Here is a 23,703-nt window from a genome sequence, read left to right as displayed (position 1 = left end):
AGGAACCAAAAGAGCCCGGAGGGACCAGGCCACGCGTGTGGTTTCTTCGGCACCTTCCCCCGGGGCTGCCACATAGCATGGCTCCAGGGGCGGTGCACAGCCTACTGGCTGTGAGGAGGCCCTGATCTCCCAGATTTGATCCAGCCCTGCATCCTCCGCCTGGGAGGGAATGCAGACAGGGCAGGGCTGCCAGGAGCATGGCCCTGGGAGAATTCTTCTTCATGGGGGCGGAGCCCTCGGGCGGCTCATCTTCAGCTGTCTGCAGAGGGACATAAACTGCCCACTTCAGAATCCACATTCCTCTACGCAGTGCTGTACCTCTGAGTTAGTAAGAGAGTCCCTTTTTCTCTTATTGGGCTAAAAATGGTTCTTTTGTGATAATTAACTTTTAAAAATTCCATTTATGAGAGAAACATGTTATTGTAGAAATTTGGAAAATACAAGAAATGTTTAAAGAAGGAAAGAACTTAAAATCACATAAAATTCTACCACTTTTAACATTCTGGTGTGTTATTTTTTTCTCGTTTTAGACATTAAGATTGCAGTATTAAATTAATTTTACATTTGCTTTTTGCATTGTGTATTTTCCCTTTTTTAAAAAACTACATTTAAATATTTCTAACAGTATTAAAATTATAAAGTTACTTTTTAAAAGCTGCTGGTAAAAGATAAATATTAGAGTCTCTCCCTGCTATTTCAATATATGTATTTTAAAATAGTCTCTGGTATACAAAGAATTTCCCTAATGACTGAAATTTCATTATACCTTCTGGTTCTGGTTAAGGTTAAACATCATGAAATGCAGCACTTAGATGAAAAAATTGGGCCCTGAGGTTGATGCCTCCTCTCCTACCAGTTTTTCTAGTTCTGAGAAGGTACCAAGTGAAGTGGATTAACTTCAAAGATAGGCACGTCACATTTATAAGGCTCTGTTAATGAAAGGCCAGATTAGCTGTTCTGGATTTAATGCAGGACTTTATAGAAAGTCCAGCATATCCTCCACCCGATGCCACGTGTGTGTAGAAGTCTGATGTGCTGTGTACTCTTGGCCTTTCGTACGGGACAGCTCGTCCAGGACCTCCAGTGCCTGGCAGGTCCCCTCGAGGGCGGGGCCGTCAGTGTGTGTCGCGGGGACATGGCATCACGCGCGGCCCTGCTCTGTTGCAGGCACATGGTGCTTCTCAAGGAGCAGTATGGGAAGCAAGTGGTCGTGAACCTGCTGGGGAGCAGAGGCGGAGAGGAGGTGCTCAACAGAGCCTTCAAGGTAACTGGCTTCCCCGCCTGGGGGGGCAGGGAATGAGGGAGCCAAGGGGCCCCTGCTCAGGGCGGGCTTCCGTGGGGACTGGGGGACAACAGCCCTGCTTTCCCCATGTTGGGGGAGACTTTTTCCAGCAGAGCTTCAGCATTAGGTGATTTGGGCTACTGACAAATGAAGTTTAATTTCTGTAAAGCAATGGTTGGGAGAATTTGCTCAAAATGCAAACAAAGCATCTCCCATCTCCAGCTGCATTTCCTCCGCTGCTCCCCACTGGGGCATCGACCACTCGGGATGGCCAGGCCTTTCTCTGGCTCTCTTGGACGGACACACACATGCGTGAACGCACACATGCATGCACGTGCACACGTATGTTTGGGCTTCACCCCGTGTATCCCTGACCTGCTCAGGGAGCCGGAGTTCCCTCTTCCCTTGTTGGTCTGGCCCAGCTGCTGGCCAGCACCTTCTGGCAGGTTCAGACAGACACCCGCAGGGCACTTGTGCCTAAGTGGCTCTTCAGAGCCCCTGCTCGGTTTAAAGCAAGCAACCCTAGATAATTTCCTCCTGTGAACTTGGAGCTTTCAAGTCATCCATCCTTGTCTGGGCTGCCCCTGAAAGCTGCTTCCTGTGTCCAGCTTTCTGTGGGCTCCCCGCGACTTCCGGCACACGTTCAAGGGAGATGCATGGAGAAACCCTGGGCGGGGAGGGAGCAGTGAGCAAAAGACTCCGCCCACCTCGCCTGCATCTCTCCGTTCGCAGTGCTCCCACGTGTATTCGGTCTACTGTAGACCAAGCTGCAGAATGAGCTGTGGGCTGTGGGCCTCCACAGTCCTTTCCCAGCAGCCCATGTTCCCTGCTGAATGGGAAAAAAAACCCCTGTGGTTGTTCAGAGCTCAAGGAAGCCCCTTATGGAGAGAGTTTGAAGTCACACCTCACTTCTCGGGAGGAGTATTCCCTGTGGTCCTGGCCCCTGGCCAGTAGAAGCTGAACCCAGCTGGGTGCTCATATCCCTCTGTTTAGGAAAGCCATGTGCTCGGAGCTGAGACTTTCTGGTGGCCAGTTTCACTTGGCCAGACCTGCTTTTCCTGTTTGGTTTGTTGCTATTGGCAACAAGCTCCAGAAGTATCTCCACTGCCACCCATCTTGGCAGCCGTGTTGGCAGCTTATTTTAAGGAAGAAGAAGGGAAAAAAACCCTCGAGAATCTTTCCCCTTTATGCCTTGATTTTGGGGAGAAGGTGTCCTCAGCACACCCCCATCAGCTGGTGGGCCCCTGCGCAGGAAAGGCAGGAGATGACTGCAGACCTCTGGCCCAGCACGGGAGACCAGACTCCTGGGCAGGTAGGAGGTAAGAGGTGGACCTTACCTGGAGAGACCTGGGTCATGGTCCCAGCTCGGGTATCACATGGAAGGAGCTCCCTCAGCCTGTCAGCTCTGCCACGCTGAGGTCCACGCACAGGCAGCCGGCCTGTGACCCGTGGTTATCAGGCCACAGGGGACAAGGCACTTGCTCCAGATCATGAAGCCACCAAGTGTGAGTGCTTCAGCTTGGCTGACTACTTCCCAACAAGACCTTCTTGATGACGGCAGCTGTGCGTTGGTTTGCATTCTAGCGCAGGAGGGACGGGCACTCCGAGTCCTCGGGACCAGATGTCCCGAAGCCCTTCTAGTCCTTCAGAGTCACTAGACTCTGGCTGGGCAAATGCTGGACAAGTCTGACCTGAAGCCACACAGGAGGGTGTGGTTGGCGGTCCGAGGCTGGGTGCCCTGGGAAGGCAGTGGTTCATCCTTTGCCCCGGGGCTGCCTGGTGAGAGGCTGAGGCTCCTTGTGTGGAAGGCAGACCTCTGCCAGGGCACCACGCCTGCCCGGCACCCACCGGCCGTGCTTCCTCAGGTCTGGCTCCGCCTTCAGTCCAGCTCACCTGCTGGACCCGGGCCCGAGTGGGCCCTGAGACCCTGTCTCCCTCACCCTGGAGTTTCACTGGGCTGCACCTCCCCTCACTGGGCGGCCTGGAGGACTTGCCGAGGGACTTGGCCGCTTCTGAGCACACCCTCCCGGAGTCTTGGCTTGTCAGGATGGGACTGGTTACCAGGGCAACAGGAGCTGGATTATGAGCGCCGCAGCCTGCTGCGCCGCCCTGTACCTGGTGCGCCTGTGGCACTCGGGTGCCTGCAGAACAGAGCGGTCCTTCCCCGTGGGCATCCTCCAGAGAGCCCTCTGGGAGGTGATGTTGGTGCAGGGCCCTGGGCTGCCCCGGGGAGCCACACCCACTCTGGCTGTCTTTTGTCCAAGGTGGACCTTCTGCAGGCAAGATGCTCTTTGTGGTTTTGTCCCCAGGGTCTTTGTGCTGCCCTTGCCGGGTCGGGGCTGGTAAACCACCGGGTCCACCGTAAGCCTTCAAGCTAAGCCCTGCACCGTGTCGAGTGACGCGGTTGGCCGCTCAGATGCCCTGCCACCCTCTCCCTTCCTTCCCCTTTCAGAAGCTGCTCTGGGCTTCTTGCCACGCCGGTGACACGCCTATGATCAACTTTGACTTCCATCAGTTTGCCAAAGGCGGGAAGCTAGAGAAATTGGAGAACCTGCTGAGGCCACAGTTGAAGCTGCACTGGGACGACTTTGATGTGTTCGCCAGGGGCGAGAATGTAAGTCCACGGTGAGTCTCGCCTGCGTCTTGTCCTCCCGCCGGGTGAGCTGCCGAGTGGCAGGGGCTCTCCCGGGAGCGTGCCCTCCCTCGCTGCTCCTACGCTTGCAGTTTCTGGGGCCGCAGCCTCGGTGATATCGGGCACCTTGGGTTCTGGCCTTCTCCTTTCCCTTCCCACAATCGGAGGTGCTTGTGAATTTTGTTAGCAGATGATAAATCACGGTTTTCTGGCAAAATGTACTGATGGCGGGGACCGGGTTAAACGGTGGGGCCATGGTGACCATCTAACTTATCATCCGAACTGTGATGAAAATTAGAAAGAGTGAAGGGGGCAGCTGGCATAAACCCGATTGCCTAAGGGAACTGGGGTGCGGATTCCCTGCTCAGAGTGGAGGAGAAGGAAGTCCGGTTTCCGCAGATCAGTACAGTTGATGCTGATTATTCACAGATTCCATATTTGCAGATTTGCTCATTTGCTAAAGCTTATTTGTGACCCCAAAACCAAACTCTTGGAGCATTCACGGTCATTCAGCAGACCTGCTCAGAGCGGTGAGAAACTTGCCGTGCGTGTTCCCGGCTGAGGTGGGGCCAGGCCCCGCTCGGCCTGCTTGTTTCAACTCACCCTGCAAACACGTGTTCCCATGCCATCTGCTTGGCGCCACGGTTTCACTTTTTTGTGCATCTTGTCGGAGATTTCACTGTTTAAAATGCCCCCCAGGTGTGGTGCTAAGTGCTGTGCAGGGTCCTAAGCCCAAGAAGGGTGTGACGTGCCTCACGGAGAGAGTACATGTGTTCGAGAAGTTTCGTTCAGGCACGAGTTACAGCGCTGATGGCCAAGACTTCACTGTGGATGAATCAACAATATATATTAAATTAGGTGTCTTTAAACAGAGACACACATAAAACAAGGTTATATATTGATTAGTGGATGGAAATACGCGAGCAGAGGCTCACGGGAACATAGCCCCCCCAGGAGCAGTGACTCAGCGTTTGCTGCTTTGCTAACAAGGTCATTCGCCAACAGTTCACGAAACTTTCTAGAACGTAACTATGGTGATAACGAGATTTGACTGTATTTATAACAGCCCTGGTGTGCAGGCGCTCTGGGCTTGGCCACCACTCCAGCAGCGCTGGGACCCACTGCGCCGTGTACCGTTGCAGAGGCCCCGCTGGGGTTTCCGTGGGAAAGACAAACAGCTTAGGATCCACCGGGCTGAGTAACTCTGGTGGCTTTGGGCTGCCCGGGTGGGCTCTAGTTGGCAGGCGGCCTACCGGGGAGGAGGTGAGGGCTTCTCTCTCGGGACGAGGTTCCTTGGGGGCCTGCAGTCAGACGGGCCATTGTGCCACGGCCAGTGCTCCTTCCAGCAGAACTTGTAACTTGTGTGTGTTGTTTCCCGAAGTTTTCAGAAAGGCACTTTGCGGATGAACTGCCTCGACTGCCTGGACCGGACCAACACGGTGCAGAGCTTCATCGCCCTCGAGGTCTGTCTCTCGGGCCATCTGTGTCCTGTCCTGTGCCTTCAGGGGGACGGGCGGGGCTCAGCACCCTTGTCGGCAGGATGAGGGAGGCCTCGCTGGGCTGACGTTCCCACTGTGGGGAGGGCATCTAGAGATGTGTCCGGCGTCTAGAGAGAGGTCTCCCTGGGTAGCTGGCTTGCCGATGCCGTGATGTGCCTTTGGCCTATCGCAGGCACGCTTTCACACGCTCTTTGGAATGCACCCCAGACATGGTGGCCCAGAGGTGCTACCATGGCCCAAAGGAGAAACGGCAGCCGTGTGTAGTGATTATTGTGAATGCTCCCTTAGAGGAAGGCGGGGTGAGGCCGCCTGAGATGAGGCTGGGTTTGAAGCCTGGGAGGGCGTTTGAAGCCTGTGGTCTGCTGCCTGGGTGGCCTCTCCTGGCTCACCGCTGGGAGGAGGAGTGGGGTCCGCGCTGCCTGCCGTCCATCCCTTGCTGTCCTGTTTGCGGGTAGTATTGGGGGGGGAGGGTGTCAGAGGAGGGCTGGGCGAAGTGTAGATAAAGTCGGGTGAGTTGTAGAAGCCCCGTTCTCTGCTGCGAGGGTGCCTTGTCCTCTGGGGGGCAAAGAGTCACCCACAGCGATCCTCTGAGGAGGAACTCACGGGGATGGCGCCTGGTGGTGTCCCCTGGGCATCTGGGGGGGCAGCTTCCGGGTGAGAAGTTGGTGACCGCTGTCCCCTCCTCTCCCAGGTCCTCCACCTGCAGCTTGAGAGCCTAGGGCTGAATTCAAAGCCCATTGCCGACCGATTCGTGGAGTCCTTCAAAGCCATGTGGTCTCTGAACGGGCACAGCCTGAGCAAGATGTTCACGGGCAGCCGGGCCCTGGAAGGGAAGGCCAAGGTAGGGGCAGGCCACGGGGGGCGGGGGGCGGGTGGTGCCTGTACAGGCCCCTCTCACGGCCTGTCGTCCGGCCCGTGGCAGGTGGGGAAGCTGAAGGACGGGGCCCGGTCTGTGTCTCGCACAATCCAGTCCAACTTCTTCGACGGGGTGAAGCAGGAGACCATCAAGCTGCTGCTGGTCGGGGACGTCTACACTGAAGAGTCTGCGGACAAAGGAAGGATGCTGCTGGACAACCAGGCCCTGCTGGGTGAGGGGCTCCCGCTCCGCCTGGGGAGGCGTCCGGCTGCCCTGCCATCCAGAGGGCGGTGGTTGGGGGGTGCCAGCCTTCCCCCCCCTCACGTCATCCCAGATGGTGGGTGGCAGGCGCCCCCCTGAGCTGCGGGGCAGCGGGAGGGAGCTTCTGTGCTCAGATCTGATCCTTGACTGTTCTCAGAGTGTCCATGTCTTTGAATGTTAACCCCTCCAGGAATCTTTCTCAGCTTGAAAGCATTCTTGGTCCCATTGCCAACTCTCATTTGTGGGGAGTCTTCCATGAGGGTGGCCTCCTGTTTCTATTACGGCCCCAGCGTGATCAGTCTCATGGTCTGACCAGCTGATCTAAGCAGCTTGCCGCTGTGTTTCGTATTTTAGGAGATGCTCAGCCGGGTGCAGCCGCACGAGGAGGCAGAGGAGAGGCTCAGGAAAAAACAAAGTTAATGCACTCACAGGTCCTAGAAATGCCACTCGGGACCACATGGAAAACGCCAGGGTGGTCAGGAGGCAGAAGGGCACTTAGGCCACAGACTTTATTGGGGTTTCCATAGGGAAGACCGGGCAAGGTGTAGGACTGGCTAGTTTGAGTAACCGTGGGGGCTTTGGGCTAGGGATGGGCTCTAGTTGGATGGGACCTGGTCCTAGGATGAATAAGGCAGAGGAACATCACCTCCGGGGTGTGCCGGCCAGAAGGAGGAGGTACGGCTCTGGGTGGCTTGTGTGCGTGTAACAGGCTCTGGCTGAGTCTGAGAGTTGGCTTAGCCCCGGGAGGGGCAATCTCTCCCCAGCCAGAAGGTCAGACACCACAATATACAGAAGATAACAATGTGTCCACAATACCAGCTGTCACTGTGGTTCCCGGTGCTTTCTGGACTCACGTGAGAGCTCACTCTTCTACTTTCTTAATTTGCACCATTTCCAAACCGAGAGGCGGGGAGAAGTGGAGAGGGGTCCACAGGGGTCAGAGTCGATGTCTTTGAGTGTTAACTCATCCAGGAATCTTTCTCAGCTTGAAAGGGTTCTTGTTCCCATTGCCAGGTATCATTTGTGGGGGAGTCTTCCATGAGGGTGGCCTCCTGTTTCTATTCCGGCCACAGGACCCTGTAGAAATCTCCCAGGGATGAGGACACCTTCCACTCCTCAGGGGCAAGACTGTCATGGTTCCCTCAATAGCTAGAGGTTTCTTTTTTTCTTTTTTTCTTTACTTGAGATATATTTGATATACAGCATTACATTAGTTTCAGGTATACAACATAATGATTCGATATTTGTATGTTTCAAAATCATTACCACAGTAACTCTAGTTAATATCACCACACATAGTTACAATTTTTTCTCTTGTGATGAGAACTTTTAAGAACTACTCTCTTAGCACCTTTCAAATATACAACACAGTATTGTTAACTGTAGTCACCACACTGTACATTATATTCCCAGGACTTATTTAACAGGAAGTTTCTGCCTTTTGACCACCTTCACCCACCTCGCCACACCCGCACCCCAACCTCTGACAACTGTTCTCTGTATCTGTGAGTTCATTGTGTGTGTGTGTGTAAGATTCCACATATAAGTGAGCTAGAGGTTTGTTTGGGAAAATTTTAGTGGCATCTTATCCCGTAGAGCCTGTAAACATTATAGGGCTCATGGAAAAGAAGGGGAGACCCAGTGTTTTTCCTTATAAAAATGGATAACTCTTGGTTTAGAAATTTTTGGTGTTTTTGAAAAATTAGTTTGCCCATGCTTAAAATGACTTCATACCCCTTTTCTACTTTTTTTCTTCCATCATTGGGGGAACTCCTATTTGGCTTCTGGTAGCCAAGGTGACATTTGTGTCAACCCTGGAAACAAGGCCAGCTCAATAAATGTGGAAAGAAGCTCTGAGTAGTACAGTGAGTCTTATTTCACAGCAAAGTAAATGTGATAGATATTTGGGCTAAGTCCCTAGTTTAAAAAATGGACTATATTTTGGCTATCTAGAGGACGGACTTGACTCAGAGTAATGATTTTTTAAAGGCTTAAGTCTGAGGTAAAACAAACAAAACATTTCAGGCATGCGGATTGGAAGGTGGAAAATGCAAAGGTGGGTGTCAGACCCTTAAAGTTCTGTGTGTATATATTTAATATGGAAAGTTGCAGCGTCCCCTTGATTAAATTCCCACGGGATCGTGGAGTGACCGCCGAGGATGAGTCCCTGTGCTCTGATGTCACAGCCTCTGTGGCTCTGTTGGGGGAAGGGTGCGGAGGGGACGTTATGGCAGAAGTGCCATAGGAAAGTGTTTGTGGGTGGTTTTTAGCCTCTTAGCACCTTTATAAGGAGCGTCCCTTGGTCTGTATAGATGGAATCGTGCATCCCCCTTTGACAGAGAGCCTGGCCATGTTTCTGGGGGGGTGCGTGGGGATTGGGGTGCAAACATGCCCTTTCTGTGCCCCCAGCAGTGACTCCCAGGATCCTGCGAGCCATGTCGGAGCGCCAGGCGGAGTTCACGAATTTCAAGCCAGTGCGTGTTACCGTGGGCACCTGGAATGTGAATGGCGGGAAGCAGTTCAGGAGCAACCTGCTGGGCACCGCCGAGCTGGCTGGCTGGCTGCTGGATGCACCCATGTTTTCCGGAGTCTCTGGATCCCAGGGTGAGCGTGGCCGGGACAGGGCGGCAGGTGCAGACCCCCGGCCCCGGCCGCCGTCTCACCTCGTCCGCAGGTGGACTTGGGAAGTTGGATATTTGGCCTTCTCGCTCCTTGGAATGTTTAGAAAGCTCTGTGGAAAGTTAGACCACAGACACTTTTTTTTGGCCGCGGCTTGCGGAATCTTAGTTCCCCGACCAGGGATCGAACCCAGGCCCTCGGCAGCGAAAGTGTGGAGTCCTAACCACTGGACTGCCAGGAAATTCCCTGTGTACCTTTTAAGAATAAAACAATTCCGAGGTTGACACCTCACCTTTTGTCTTATATCGTGCACGGTAATATTTAATGGCCTCAGAACTCAGGATTCGAACACGTACTTTTTCTCCGGTCAGCGTTTAGGTAGGGGTTTTGCTTTTTCCCGCTCACTTGGATTCTGGAAAGACTCGTGGTCGGGTTCCCTGCCTGTTGACGTGCGGTGGAGGGCGGGGTCAGCTCTGCTTACGTACCTTGATCGACAGCTGTCCGGACGGTGCCCAGAGCCCCGTCCCCGCTCTCCGTGCGCTGTCTGCATGTGGCAGGGGGTTGGGGGCAGGGTAGCTCGAGTACCTTGTTCGGAGTCGCTGGGATGCCTCAGGCAGCTGAGTGTCAGGACACATCTGGAGGCAGGCAGCAGGTGGCTGCAGGGCTCTGTTAACCTAAGATTCCCTGTTAAAGGGGACAAAGAGAGAACCGATGAGCAGCACTTCTGCTCGCCGTGCTTCCTGTAGACCAGGCATTTCTGGGGCAGAGCTCATCAGAGCGGGTCCCAAGCAGGGCTGGATGTCCCCTTCTCTGACCACCAGGACAACAGTGCCCTGGGACAGGACCACAGTCAGACATGATCCCGGCAAGGCTGGCCCAGCGCTGTGAAAAGTACCGAGGGACACAAACAAGTATGAGCCAGTGCTGCCCCCTGGCAACTTAGGGTCTGGATGGGGGGCGGGTCGGCTGCGTGTGGACGTTACGGGTCCAGGCGCTCTACGTGTGTTCTCCGCTTTACGCTTTACAACCGCCCTGCGAGGTGGCCGCTACCGTCACTTTTGCAGAGCAAGCAGCAGAGTTTGGGGAGGTGAGTGACGCGCCCAGGATGTAGCCAGGGAAGAGCCGTGGGCACGGCGGGAGCTGGAGGGAGGTTGGCGCGTGGAGCTCACCGCGTGGTCTGGAGGCGTCACCCAGGCCGTGGGCCGGCCGGCCCACGAGTCGGCCAGCACAGGCCTCCGTGGGCCTGACTTCCTTCGTCTCCTGCTTGTTCTGCAGATGACAGCAGCCCAGCTGACATATTTGCCGTGGGGTTTGAAGAGATGGTGGAACTGAGCGCAGGGAATATCGTCAACGCCAGGTAGGCGGCCAGGCGTGGTGGGGTGGGACCCTGAGCCGGGAGCCTCTGCGCTTCTGACTGCTCCCGCCTCGTCCTCACAGACATACGCCTCTCCCTTCCTCTGTCTTTGCTGATTAAGGAAATAGAAGGAAGGGGGGGGTTAGGCTCTGTACGAACACGTGGCTGCCTCGGCCACGTGTCCAGTGATTCACGCTGCGAGCTGGCATGTGTGAGCCCCGAGGGCGTGGGCCGGGCTGGGCGGGGGCTGACTCACGTTTCCTGTGTGCGAGTGTAAGAGAGAAACCAGTACAAAGGAAAGAAAACCACTGGATTAACACTTGGTGTGAGGTCAGCTGGACTCTTTCTTTCCTAGTCCATTTCAGGGCACTTTCTGAACAAATAATAAAACCTGGTTCTATGGAGGTCTTATGAGCAAGGCCCTGTGCTGGGGTTCAGGTGGCAGGGGTTGGGTGGGGCACATGTTTGATGTGTACAACACAATCAGAAATATGCGGATAGCCCATTGCAGGGATTAAGGCTCACATGGCACTAATGCAGGAGCGCGCAGGCAGCATGACGTCAATAAAGAACCAACTAAGGGCTAGAGGAGTTTATAGGTGGGAGAGCCTGCTTCCAGCTCACGCTAAACAACATCATTCTTTTCTCCAGTACCACCAACAGGAAGATGTGGGGTGAGCAGCTTCAGAAAGCCATCTCACGCTCTCATAGGTATATTCTCTTGACTTCGGCACAGCTGGTGGGCGTCTGTCTTTATATCTTTGTACGTCCGTACCACGTCCCCTTCATCAGGTAAGAACATTTCGCTTACGAACATCTGGGGGAACACGGGATTGTTTGATTCTGACTTCCTTCCCCCCACCCCCTTCCTGCCACAGGAATCAGGACCTGCCATTATTTTAGATAAATGTAACAAAACCCCCAAGGAAAAACCAAGCTGAATAGAATATTGTCTAGCATTTAAAAAGCCACAGTGGGAACCTTCTAGCTCAGGAAGCTGGACCCTTTTTAGAAAGAGTGTTTCATGATCCTCGTCACCCGGGCTCAGTTTTGCACAAGGAAAGGGATTCCTTGCTGAAATGTTAGACAGGAAACCTCTGACCAAGAGCTGGGTAACTCATCAGGAAATGCCAATTCTTTTGTCTCTTTTTAAAAGAATTCTAAATAAGATGCGTGGGCAGAAAGCCTCTACCACTGTCACCCCGTTATTGGGTCTCCAAAGTGACAGCTTCGTGAATGTCAGAAAGGGAAAAAGCTTAGGAAAAGCGTGTCTTTTAGGAAAGCCCGTGCGTGTCTGTGTGTGTGTGTGTGCATGTGTGCGTGCGTGGGGGTTTTAAGGTTTGGGAGGAGCACCCCTTTCGCCTCAACTGTCTCATAGCCTCACGTTGTTCCCTGGTCTCATTCATGTTGTTGGAACGTCCTCTGGTCTTTCTCTTTGCCGATACCAGACAAAGAGATACTTGGAGAACAAGACTGTGCTCTGTGCTCATAATCCTCTTCTATGACCTTTGGGAAATGTTAAAGTCTGTGTCCCCCAGTTGTTTGCTGTGACAGTCTGGCAGTGTCCACAGTGAGTGGGTAAAAGTCAGTTACGGTCAGAGTAAAGGTGAGGTTCGGGTAGAGGTCAGGGATAGAACGTGAGGAAGGGAGTGATGCCGAGGGGCTCCGGATTTCCCAGGTGCCAACTAAGGTCCCAACACCTGTGTCCCTTTAGCCTCAAGCTCGCACACTGTTGGCAGGTTATCCCCGTACCTTGTCCGTTGGGTGACAGTCCCAGGGAGCAGGCGGAGGCTTCGGCCCCTGGTCCTGTGGACCTACGCACTCACCTGTGTGTATTATAAGTTAGCATTTTAATGCCAGGCGTCTGCTTGGAAACCACCCGCCCAGCCCAGCATAGATAACTGGATGGTTCCTGTTTTTTAAAATGTGTTGATTACCTGATGGCACGCCCTGTACTTTGCAGAAGAGCCGTGTGGGATGGGGTGGGGGGCGGGGAACTCCATGCTGCTTCTGCCGCAGCAGCGAGACCGGACGCGGAGGGCCGGGGTGGAGGTGATTCAGCTCCACGGTGCTTTGTGGGGTGCTTACGTGAGCACCTCGGAGCTGGGGCCGTGGAGAGGATGCTCCAGCCCTCCCACAGGGTGGCTGCCCACGATGAGAGGAGGGTCAGGAGTGATGCGGAGCTGATGGCAGTCCCGCTGTCCCTGTGCGGCCTGGCCACTGAAGATGGGGTGGACCAGCCTCTGAGCTGAGGCTTTTGAGGTTCTCAGATCCGCAAGCCTCGCGCCGCCGCCCGGATCTTCTCTGTAGCAAAGCTGCTCATGCTTTTCCTTCGGAGCCCCTGAGAGGCCCCCCTGCGTGTGCATTCTCTGTTCCAGGGACGTGGCGATCGACACAGTGAAGACGGGCATGGGGGGAAAGGCGGGGAACAAGGGCGCCGTGGCCATCCGCTTCCGGTTCCACAGCAGCAGCTTCTGCTTCGTGTGCAGCCACCTGACGGCCGGGCAGTCCCAGGTGAAGGAGAGGAACGAGGACTACAGGGAGATCACCCAGAGGCTGAGCTTCCCGACGGTGAGCAGCGTGGCAGAGGCGTGTGAGGCCCCCCTGCTCGGGTCAGCGCCACAAACGGTTTTCTCAGCTGCTAATACGGGCAGGCGGTGGCGATACGACCGTAGGAGGGTCCCTGTTCCTGGGAGCTCAGCACTGGCGGCGGGGAAATGACCAGGGGTGCTGCAGTAGCGGTGAGCAGGGAGTCCGGCCCAGGAGTGTTCTGCCTCCTGTATCTCTGTGCGTTTCCTGAATGTCCTGATGTGCCCTGCGTTTTCTTATTCTAATTCAACTGTATGGAATGGGGAAAGAAAACCAGTGCGTCCATGCCTTGTCCAAGTTGGTGAAGAACATTTGAATCCAACCAGTATAAGACTTGGTTTTCCTGAGACTCACACATACATTCTGTTGTGGCTCAGAAGAGAATACACGTTTTTGAAACCAGTGAATTCTTGGCTCAGGAGCTCTGGATCCTGGTATGGACTCGCGGTTGCCAGTACCATGCGTCATGCCGCCCTCTAGTGGTGGTCCAGAGGTTTTCATTCTGAAGCCGGGGGATCTTTTCGAATTCAGATTTGAATGTTGTCCTTTCTGTGCAAGGATGATGGTCCCGCACACCTTCAGCCTGGTGCAGACACCTATTTCCCAGCAGTGAGGGTAGACTTTAGCCGTTCCTGCCACACATTCTGCCCGTGCCTGAGACAAGGTTGGGCTGGGTCACGGAGCTCTTCCACGTGAGACCAGATCCCTTAAAACTGACATCCTGTTCACTGGGCTGCCCTCAAGGCAAAAATTCCTTAGTTTTCATTAAGAAGTGCTGTAATCCTTGTTGGAGTTTTTATTTCTTGGATTAAAAAATAAATGAGTTGGGAAATTTGCAATTGTAGTTTTCCCAGATTATGTAGGGCTAATATTTTCTTTGTGTGTCTGTGTAGTTAAAAAAGAAAGTCCAACCCTTCTCACTTAAAAAGTGCTATTTCAAAGCAGCAAACATGGGACACATTTAAAATAATTAAAGGGTTTATACTATAGCTTTTTTCAACAGAAATATTGACGGTACCTGTAAGTTAATACTCTGTACCTGTTCAGTAGAGTAGCCACTAGCCACAAGTAGCTATTTAAATGTAAAGTAAATAAAATTAAATAAAACTAAAAATCCCTCGGTCACACTGGCCACATTTCAAGTGTTTGATGGCTACACGTGGCTGGTGGCTCCTGTTTTGGACCGCGTGGGTAGAGAACGTTTCCATCGCTACGGAGTGTTCTATTAGGCAGTGCAGCTCTGCACATTTATTTTATTTGGCTGTGATAATTTCAGTCTTTTGTATAACAGAAACAGATTTTGGAGCTTGGCAGATCTGAGTTCACGTCTTGTCTTTATCATGTACTAGCGGTGTAACCTTCAGCAAAGTTTTTGAACTTTTTTTTTTTAGTCTATAAGAGAGCCATTAGTGTGTGCTTCACAAGGCTGCTGGGAGGACAGTGTGCCCCAGAACAGAGCCCAGCATTGTAGACAGCTGATACCGTGCTGCTATTGTTGTTGTGATTCCTGGGGAAGGGAGGGGAAGATGCCACAGCTCTCCAGGGCTGCCTGGGGCAAGATGGGGGAGGGGGGAGAGAGAGAGCTGGAGGATCACGGGATGAAAGTGTATGAAATCCATCAGGTTTTACGAAGTTGCGTGTCCTGAGCATTAATACTTATTTTCTTAAACCTCATTCTCGTAACACTGAATGTTTGGGCAATTCTTCTTAGGATACAGACGTAACAAAGCAGGGGTACATCCTGATGGTGGAGATCCGCTTGGCAGAGTAAATACCAATATCGGTAGTCATGCTCTCTCTGTTAGAGTTGGAGCTTTCTCCAAACCACTCGAAAACACTATATAAAATTTAAAAATTAAGCCACGTGAAAGTCCCTCAATAGGTTTATGGGATTAGTGAAAAATGAGATGCTCTAGCAGACTTTTCTTCTTAAGTAACAATTTAAGAAAAACACATCTGCTTATCATCTGTACAGTGAGTTTATTTTTCTCCCTTCTCCCACCTTCCTTGCAGTGGGCCGAATCATCTTTTTTTTTTTTTTTTATGACTTAGGGAAGAAACATTTTTTCTCACGATTATGTGTTTTGGTGCGGCGATTTCAACTACCGCATTGATCTCACTTACGAGGAAGTCTTCTATTTTGTGAAACGCCAAGACTGGAAGAAACTCCTGGAATTTGATCAGCTACAGCTACAGAAATCAAGTGGAAAAGTAAGTTGTGCTTTTAAAATAGTTTTTAACACCTGCTCCAACATGGAATAGCTTCTGCTAAATGTACACGCTAGCGTTCGCGAATTAAGCTTCATGTGTGAATTTAACTAATTCTGATAATGGTAAAAAAAAGGCGTCTGGTGTAAGAAGTTAGAGAAACGTGAGTGTCCATGCACACTCACGTCCTGTTCCTCCTTTCGGTGGCCACGGTCAGGGTCTGTGTCTTCTCATGGCCAGAGGGGCCATTGCTCTATGTAAGGACACTGGACACACGTAAGCCACCGCAGGAGCTCAGGGCGACAGGAGCCTCTCTGCCCACGCTCTGTGGTTGGAGGGGGGTCAGCTGTCCCTTCCTGCTTCGCACAAGCTGAGCCCTGGTCCAGCTGTGCTCAGTTTGAGTCCAAGCTGCTTCAGACAGCCGCATGTCAGCATCTGAGCACGTGGCCGGTGAGGCTGGTGGGTGTGATGTACGCAGTCCACGTGCCCTGTACTCAGGGTGACGCTCGTAGGGACGGCTGTGTGTCAGGTACGCTAAACCAGCAAGTGACACGCTAGATTCTGCTCAAAACATTTTATTTTGGTGGTATCTCTGTTTCTTGTTAGTGAACATACTAACAAATAAATTAATTTAATTTATTAATTAATTTAATTTATTAAGATCTAATACATTTTACACGCCAATTTGTACACACAATCCTCAAGACCATCCTACAGATTAGGTATCACACCCATTTTATAGATAAGAAGACTGAGGCCAAGGTCAAACAACGTGTCCAAGGTCACACAGTCAGTAAACAGAGGCATGACAGTTCCCAAGACTGTCACGCTTCCAATGAGACTTCCCCTCCCTGACCTGGTGTGGTCTTTTAGTGCCTCCTTAGGCCATGATGTAATAGGGAAGATTCAACTATAGAATCTGTCCTCAGTTCTTCAGGGTCACACTGGCTGGTCTCCACATGACTCAAAACTTATCTTCTCTTCCATGTGAAACTGTTTGCTGTTTTGGTGCCTGTTTGCTTCCTCGCAGGACAGGCTGAGGGGAGGGAGGCACAGCCAAATTCCATTTACCTGGTGAAAATGCAGCGGGTTAGATGGTGCAGGCAGGGAGGTTAAGGCTCCTCCTGCAGCAAGATCTGGATGCTCCTTGAGGTCTTCTGTCGTCCCCTCTCAGTGACATGGGTCGCTGGGGGTGGCCAGAGGGCAGAGTAGCCACACCACTCCTTCCTGCAAAGGGTCGGTCTTCCTTCCTCCTGCCAATATTCTCCACACCCTTCCCCTCGGGTGCTGAGTGAATGTCTGTTCCCGGGTCTTCCCGCAGCATCAGGGCTGGACCAGGGCTAAGTGAAGACGGAGGAGAGCCGGACTTCAGCTCTGGGCTGCTTTTTACCCAATTGGTTTTGTTAACAAATATGGATCAAGGCCTTGCCGGGGCTGGGCCAGGCGTTCCCCTTGGCCTGTGCCTGTCAGTGTCACCCGGGCGCTGACAAGCAGGCGTGTGACAGATCGGGTGCTGAGGTTGGTTGGAGACCCAATGGTGTGTAAGTCAGCAGAACAAAGTGATAATCATCATTTTTTTGGCCAATTAAAAGGCACACATGTCCAGTTTTTGACATATTTGCAAATATGATATAGCTTCTGTTACTTTAGGAATAAAAAACACTCTGGAACGTGCCTTCTATTGGCATGTAACGTACATGATCTAGGAGAACTAAGATGGTCCTGTGACTTCTTCTCCCAACAGATTTTTAAAGACTTTCACGAAGGCACCATTGACTTTGGACCCACCTACAAGTATGACGTTGGCTCTGCTGCCTACGACACAAGTGACAAATGCCGCACCCCGGCCTGGACGGACAGGGTCCTGTGGTGGAGGAAGAGGCATCCTTTTGACAGAACAGGTGCCTGAGATGTGTGCGCTTTCAGAGCTGGAAGGGGGCAAGTGATCAGTGCCATAGAAGGAAGATCACTTTCCTTTAGTCCAGCGCTCTTTGTTATAAATAACAATTCTCTTGATAACCCAGAACTACACAAAAGTCATCCCAGATGTTGGCCCTAAGCTTCGGGAGTTGTATTTTGGGGGAGCTCCCCTCTGGCTTCTTTCTAGAGACTCTGCTCCTGGCTCCCGCAATCCCTGCCTCATGGCTGTCCACCTACACCACCCTGCCACCTTTTGTTCCCGGCGGGGATGAGGAGAGAGGCTACAGCTCTTCCTCTCTGGCACTTTTGCCTCTCACACTCATGCCTTTTTTCCAGCCCATTTTGTTCAGCTGAACTCTTATCTGCTTAAAGCCCCAATTCCAAATCAAATATGAGCAAGACACAGGAAAGGTGAGAGTTGGTTTTTTTTTTTTATCAATTAGTGGTCTATCATGTTTTGAACAATTATTGATACCCAGCTAGGAAGTGCAGTTTGTTTAAAATTTGAATGCCTATAAACTAATACATAAACAACTAAGCTTTTCTGGTGAGACGGATGCTGAGATTTCAAAGCCCAGAAATCTCACCTGCAGATTGAGAAGATGCATTTTTGTTCAGATCACTTTTGTGGACATCTATGCAGGAGGCTGGATGCCTTCAGGTTCTTCGTCTCTGCATCTCCTGCTGTACAAAGAGCTGCAGATCTCCTGTTTCCCGTGGGCCTGAGGCAAAATCCCCGCAGCAGCGATTTCTGTGTTCTCACCCAGTTTGCCCGCTGGGGAGGAGTTTTTACCCCAGGCCCCAAGGCCACTTTGACAGGGTTTCAAGTCCAAGGGGTTAGAACGACTGAGTCTGAGACAGGAGGTGGTCCGTGACGCGGCTCCCTGGTGCACGTGTCTGTAATCGGCATTCATGTATGTTGATACAATTTTGTGTTGTATGTGTGTCTCTTGATTGGAATCCCCGTGAGTAGCTGGAGAACTCAACCTTCTAGACAACGATCTGGACGCTGACACCAAAGTCAGACACGCCTGGTCTCCTGGTGCCCTCAAGTATTACGGCCGAGCAGAGCTGCAAGCGTCTGACCACAGGTATGGTCCTGGCTACCGTGGGCACATCCTCTGCTGAGGAAGGCAGGGTCGGCTGCTCCCCGCAGAGAATGGACCCGCCTTCCCCATCCGAATGCGTGTGTGACACACAGTAAAGAGCAAAGAACAGTAGGACAAGTAGCTGTGTACTTGCCACTAAGAATTAATCACTGTTAGCATTTTGTCATTGCTCCATGTCATAGGTAACATCTTTTATGAAAATTGCAAAGACACAACCTGTGGTATTTTATGTCTTTTAAATTCTGATAAATTATGTCATTGTGCAACTTGCTTTTTTTGTTACCATTTTTGAGATACAGTCACGTCATTTTTAGAGATCTGACTCTTCCATTTCTAACCGCTATCCAGTATTCCGCTAAATATATCCACGCGATTTACCCATTCATCTAGCGATGAATATTTTTTCCAATGTTTTATTGTTACAAACACCATAGGGTTTTTACAGTGTTGCATTCAGGGTTTTTGATACTCTGAGCTGTTGCTTTGGCCTAGTGCGTTGTGGCTTAAGGATGGAACACAGCAGCAGAGGTCTGTCAGCTCGGCATGCACTGGGACTGGCCACAGAGGGAGGTTATTCTTGTAGAACATCTTTAAAGACAGAAGTTGGCATTTGACCTTCCCACGGCTGCTACCAAAACGATCATGTCAGTTTCAACTTTTACAAGAAAAGAAATTAAGAAAGAGAGTTGGTGGTGAGCAATTGGTCAGTCACTAGGTCGAAATCTTTAGATGCTTCTGATTTCTTGAGAAAGCTGCTGTTGCAAATACATACCTAGAAATGAGCGTGGGGAAATCTACAGATGTATGACTTTCAGGTTTCCTAGTTCAGTGAGTATATTTAGAAGCATTCATTTAACCAGTATTTACTGGGGGGTCTTATATTGATATATAGGCCCTGTTCCTGGCACTGAGGATAAGCAGTGAACAAAACAGATGATACCATGCTCTCAAGGAATCTTCTAGTGAGGACAAACAGACAAGAAACAGAAGTGCCATGAATGAAAAAAATAGTAGTGGCCGGGGTCAGTCAAGGGGTTGGTGCTATTACATACCCAGTGTTCAGGGAAGGTGCCTCTGGTGACCTTGGAGCCAAGGCCTGAAGGAAATGAGAGTGTGAGCCATGTGTGTATCAGGGAGAGAGCATTCCAGAGTGGGAGTGTGGAGTGAACATCTAGGAGTTCGGAGAATAGAGAGGCTGGAGAGAGAAGAGTGAGGGGAAGAGTCTTAGAAAAGGAGGTGAGATGAGCAAGAATCAGCCTGCGTGGAACCCTGTGGGCCATAAAAAGGACATTGGGTTTCACTCTGAGTGCAGTGGCATTGTGTGGCCAGGTTAGAACAGAGTCACCTGAAGAAACTCCAGCGGGGCCAGCATGGAAGGAGGGAGGCAGGGAAGAACCGAGGGACGGGGTGGCTTTGGACCAGGGTGGTCGTGGGTTGCCATGGTGAGCAGTGGTGGGTTCTGGATAGGTTTTGAAAGTGGAGCCAGCAGAACTGGCTGATGGAGTGGATGTGGGGTGTGAGAGAGACGAGGTGAGGATGACTCCAGAGTTTTTGGCCTGAGCAGCTACAAGGATGATGTAGCATTTACTTAGCTGGGAAGACTGGGAAGTGCGGATCTGTGCATCCTGGTTTGAGACGCATCTTAGACATTTATCGATTTTTCTAATTACAAAACCAGAACATCTTGGTTCTTGACAATTAGGGGAAATATACACAGACAAATCATCCATAGTCCCACGCTCTGAGACCATGTCTGGTGACAGTTCGTTATGTGTCTTTCCACTGCATCTTCCACGTACATTTTGCACTGAAATATTAACCTGTGTGTAGTGTGTGCTCATCCGATAAGCTCACAAGCTTATAGATGTTTAAATGTGGATAAGAAAATTAGGATTATGTTATGTGAACTGTTATCATTTGCTTTCTTACTTGCTACATTAATTTTTTTAATTAAGCTTTTTACTATGAGGTAGTTACAGATTCGCATGCAGTTATAGGGAATAGTGTAGGAATCCTGTGCACCCTTTGCCCAGCTCCCCACAGCGGTAAGACCCTGTAATCTACAGCGCAGTGTCATACCCAGATATTGACTTCGATATGGTCGGGACAGAACATCTGTCACCACGGGGACCCTCGTTTCCCTCTCTCCCACTCCTCCCTAACCCCTGTCAACCACTCCTCTTTTCTCCTTTTCCAGCATTTTGTCATTTCAAGAATGTTATAAAATGGAACAGAATTGGGGGACTGGCTTTTTTCACTTGGCATGATTCTCTGGAGCTTCTTCCAGTTGCTGGTGTGTCAGTAATCGGTGCCTTTTCATTGCTGAGTGAGTGAGGCTGCCTTCCCGTGTCCGCACCCCTTTCATCAGAGATTCTCCGCTTCTAACACATGAGGCTCCTCGGGAAAGTTTTTCTCCCACAAAAAGTTTTAAAAAACCCTCAGCGCATATTGCTGTGTCAGATTTTTCTCCGTCTTCTTTTTTCTTGCTTCTAGAGGCAAAAAAATCTAATAATAGTAATACGAACTTGGGGGGATACTACTGATTTACCACCCATATCTCTTAATTTTTTCAGTGTTCGCTGGTTTTAAAGGTTGCCACCATATTATATGCTATTTTGTATTATGCTTTGTTTCCACCTAATATTGTAAATGTCTTCAATAAGATTACATAATCTTCATAAGAAAGGATTTTCTAAATTTTTTGTAGAGTAAACCCATCCCCGTATAAAAATTACAACAAGGTTTGCATTATTTCCTGCTGATCTGTCTTTCTGTGTATGTCAGATAGATTTCTACAACATTCTTCTTAATGAGTGCATGGCATATGGTCGTGTGGCTGCATTGTAACCTAACGCTTTCCCTATCCTGGGACAGTTAGATTGTTCCCCCTTTGTCCCTTCCATCAGCAGTGCTGTAATGATCAACCTCGTGTATAAATCTTTGTCTGACCATCTGGTCATTTCCTTAGAACAAAGTTCTAGAATTGAGACTCATTGGTCAAAAGATGAACATTTTTGAGTTTCCTAACACAAGTTGCCAAACAGCCCCCCGAAAAGCTTGAACCCCTAGCCCAGGGAGAATCCCCTCTTCTCTGCATCCTCGGCAGTCCTGGGGTTGCATGTAAAGAAGCTTTGCTCATGGCTGGTGTGGTTTTCTCTCACATCATCCTTAGATAGAAATGCCAAGAGAATACCAAGGTTGGGGAAAGACAGACTGAAACCCCAGGACCGGAGAGCTTAGTTCCGGGGCCCGTGGCCGGGGGCAGGGGGCCACACACACAGGCTGTGTCATGGTGGAGGTTTACTGTTGACAGTGGAGTTGGGACGGAGCCGGGGCTGGGGGCTGTCTTGTCCCGAGTTAACAGTGCCCGTCTTCCCTCCGTGTCTGACGCAGACCCGTGCTGGCCATCGTGGAGGTGGAAGTGCAAGAAGTCGATGTGGGTGCTCGGGACAGGGTGTTCCAGGAAGTGTCCTCTTTCCAGGGCCCCCGGGACGCCACCGTCGTCGTCAACCTTCAGTCGCCAACCTCCGAAGAGAAAAACGAGTTTCCCGAGGACGTGCGCACGGAGCTCATGCAGACCTTGGGCAGTTACGGGACGATCCTGCTCGTCAGGTGGGGACGCGCGCATGGCGGGGCTGGTGCGCGCCTCGCGGGGCTGGTGCGCGCCTCGCTGGAGGGCGCGCTCCCGGGGCTGACCTGGCAAATCTCATTTCTCCCAGGATCAACCAAGGGCAGATGCTGGTGACTTTTGCAGACAGTCACTCGGCGCTCAGCGTCCTGGATGTGGACGGAATGAAGGTGAGTTGTGCTTGGTCACCGAGGGAGCGGGGCTGCCTGTCGCCGTGGGCGTCTTGTGCTTTCACGTGGCCGGGTCTGCGGGTGTAGATGCCACAGGAGGGCGGGAGCTGGGCCTTTTCATTCCGGCATCTGATTCTGGTAGCTTCGTCGAGGTGTCTACTCCTCGCAGAACTGGGGAGAAAGCAAGTTTTGGAGCACAGCTCCGCCTGTGTTACTGGGTCTGTCTGCGCTCACACCCTCCCATGGGACTGTTGTGATCCTTCTCTTCAGAGCGTGTGGTTTGGGACATGCAGCTCATAGGTAGTTTCCGTTTTGATAATATCCTGGTTTTAAGTTCACATGGAATGAAAAGTGACAGTTCAACTTTTCTTCAGGCCAAATGTGATATGTGCTGGGCCTGCCTGAGGTCTAGACCCTCGGCTTTTCTTGGCCAAAGTGAAGGTGGGCCAGGTTCCCGATGCATGCGTTTGAGCGAGAAGCGCTTTGGGGTCAGAGGGTCTGACGTCTGCGCTCATGCACAGGTGGCCTCTCTGTCCTCACAGGTGAAAGGCAGAGCCGTGAAGATTAGACCGAAGACCAAGGACTGGCTGAAAGGTTTGCAAGAGGAGATCATTGGAAAGCGGGACAGCGTGGCCTCCGTGTCCCCCACCGCCAACTCCTGTCTGCTGGAGGAAAACTTCGACTTCACGAGTCTGGATTATGAGTCAGAAGGTGAGTCGTCCTGCGAGTGAGGGCTTCCCGGTGCGTAGGGTGAGGCGGGCAGGCGAGACGTTCTCCCAGCAGCCGACACGAGAGCCTCAGGATCCGTTCTGAGACCCGCCCTCGGGAAGGTCAGAGAGGATGCTTAAGTTCCGGCTTACTCTCCATGCCGGAGTCGGGTGGTATTCACAGGTAGGAGTGATGCACGCAGTGACAAGCAAGATGGGAGGTGTCTAAAATTACACTGAAGACAGTTTGGAGGATGTCAGGTCTGTGGGCTTGTCCTGTGTCTCAGGCACCCATGGAATTGGGGTCCCAGCCCTGCTGCCACGTGGGTGCCCTGGGCTGCTGGTGGCTGTGCCTCAGGTGTGTCCTGACACAAGCCACAGGCCTCGACGTTGAAACAGACCCACAGATAAAAGACTAGGCCCTTTCCCCCTAATTGTTTGCTGTGACATTTCCTTCTCCAAGGGGATATTCTCGAAGACGACGAAGACTATTTGGTGGATGAGCTGAGTCAGCCTGTGTTCTCAGATAGTGAAGCGGGGGGAGACGAGCTCGCCGATGCCCCCAGCTCCATGGCAGTGGCGCCTCCCAGCCGGTCACCGGCACTCACCAAAAAGAAGCAGCATCCAACCTACAGAGGTAGCTTGGACCTTCCTTTTCTAAATCACCTCTGGTATAGCGATCACTCTCTCAGCAGCCGGGCGTCACATAATGCTGCCATCAAGTATGCATGGCCCATGAACAAAGGGGTAAAAGAGGTCACAGCAAGTGGTGAAAACTGGGCTCTGAGAAGGAATCCAGCTGCCGCGACACTGATTTCCTCTAGTGATTTTATTTTTTTCCAACAACTGGTACCCCTATAACATACCGG

At 51.6% G+C, this 23,703-nt stretch overlaps 1 protein-coding gene across 13 annotated transcripts in view; it reads left to right on the top strand.

Annotated features, from left to right (window-relative positions):
• Positions 1-23,703, top strand: part of SYNJ2 (synaptojanin 2) — a 99,075-nt gene that overhangs the window by 63,625 nt on the left and 11,747 nt on the right. For 4 of the 13 annotated variants that reach the window (XM_036871728.1, XM_036871732.1, XM_036871724.1 and 1 more), the window contains 17 exons: positions 1,168-1,264; positions 3,735-3,907; positions 5,296-5,377; positions 6,105-6,254; positions 6,336-6,501; positions 8,940-9,134; positions 9,971-10,060; positions 10,425-10,506; positions 11,155-11,295; positions 12,882-13,074; positions 15,145-15,303; positions 17,045-17,201; positions 18,194-18,311; positions 21,723-21,941; positions 22,049-22,127; positions 22,649-22,838; positions 23,298-23,471. In XM_036871728.1, coding sequence (XP_036727623.1) covers positions 1,168-1,264; positions 3,735-3,907; positions 5,296-5,377; positions 6,105-6,254; positions 6,336-6,501; positions 8,940-9,134; positions 9,971-10,060; positions 10,425-10,506; positions 11,155-11,295; positions 12,882-13,074; positions 15,145-15,303; positions 17,045-17,201; positions 18,194-18,311; positions 21,723-21,941; positions 22,049-22,127; positions 22,649-22,838; positions 23,298-23,471 — 2,465 coding nt within the window. The remainder of the gene's footprint in view (positions 1-1,167; positions 1,265-3,734; positions 3,908-5,295; positions 5,378-6,104; positions 6,255-6,335; positions 6,502-8,939; positions 9,135-9,970; positions 10,061-10,424; positions 10,507-11,154; positions 11,296-12,881; positions 13,075-15,144; positions 15,304-17,044; positions 17,202-18,193; positions 18,312-21,722; positions 21,942-22,048; positions 22,128-22,648; positions 22,839-23,297; positions 23,472-23,703) is intronic. The other 9 variants (XM_036871735.1, XM_036871731.1, XM_036871737.1 and 6 more) reach the window with 6 other exon arrangements.

The sequence above is a fragment of the Balaenoptera musculus genome, chromosome 12 (assembly GCF_009873245.2).
Source record: "Balaenoptera musculus isolate JJ_BM4_2016_0621 chromosome 12, mBalMus1.pri.v3, whole genome shotgun sequence".
NCBI classification, from domain to species: Eukaryota; Metazoa; Chordata; class Mammalia; order Artiodactyla; family Balaenopteridae; genus Balaenoptera; species Balaenoptera musculus.
The sequence above is the reverse complement of the archived record's forward strand: the minus strand, read 5'-3'. Positions and strand labels throughout refer to the sequence as shown.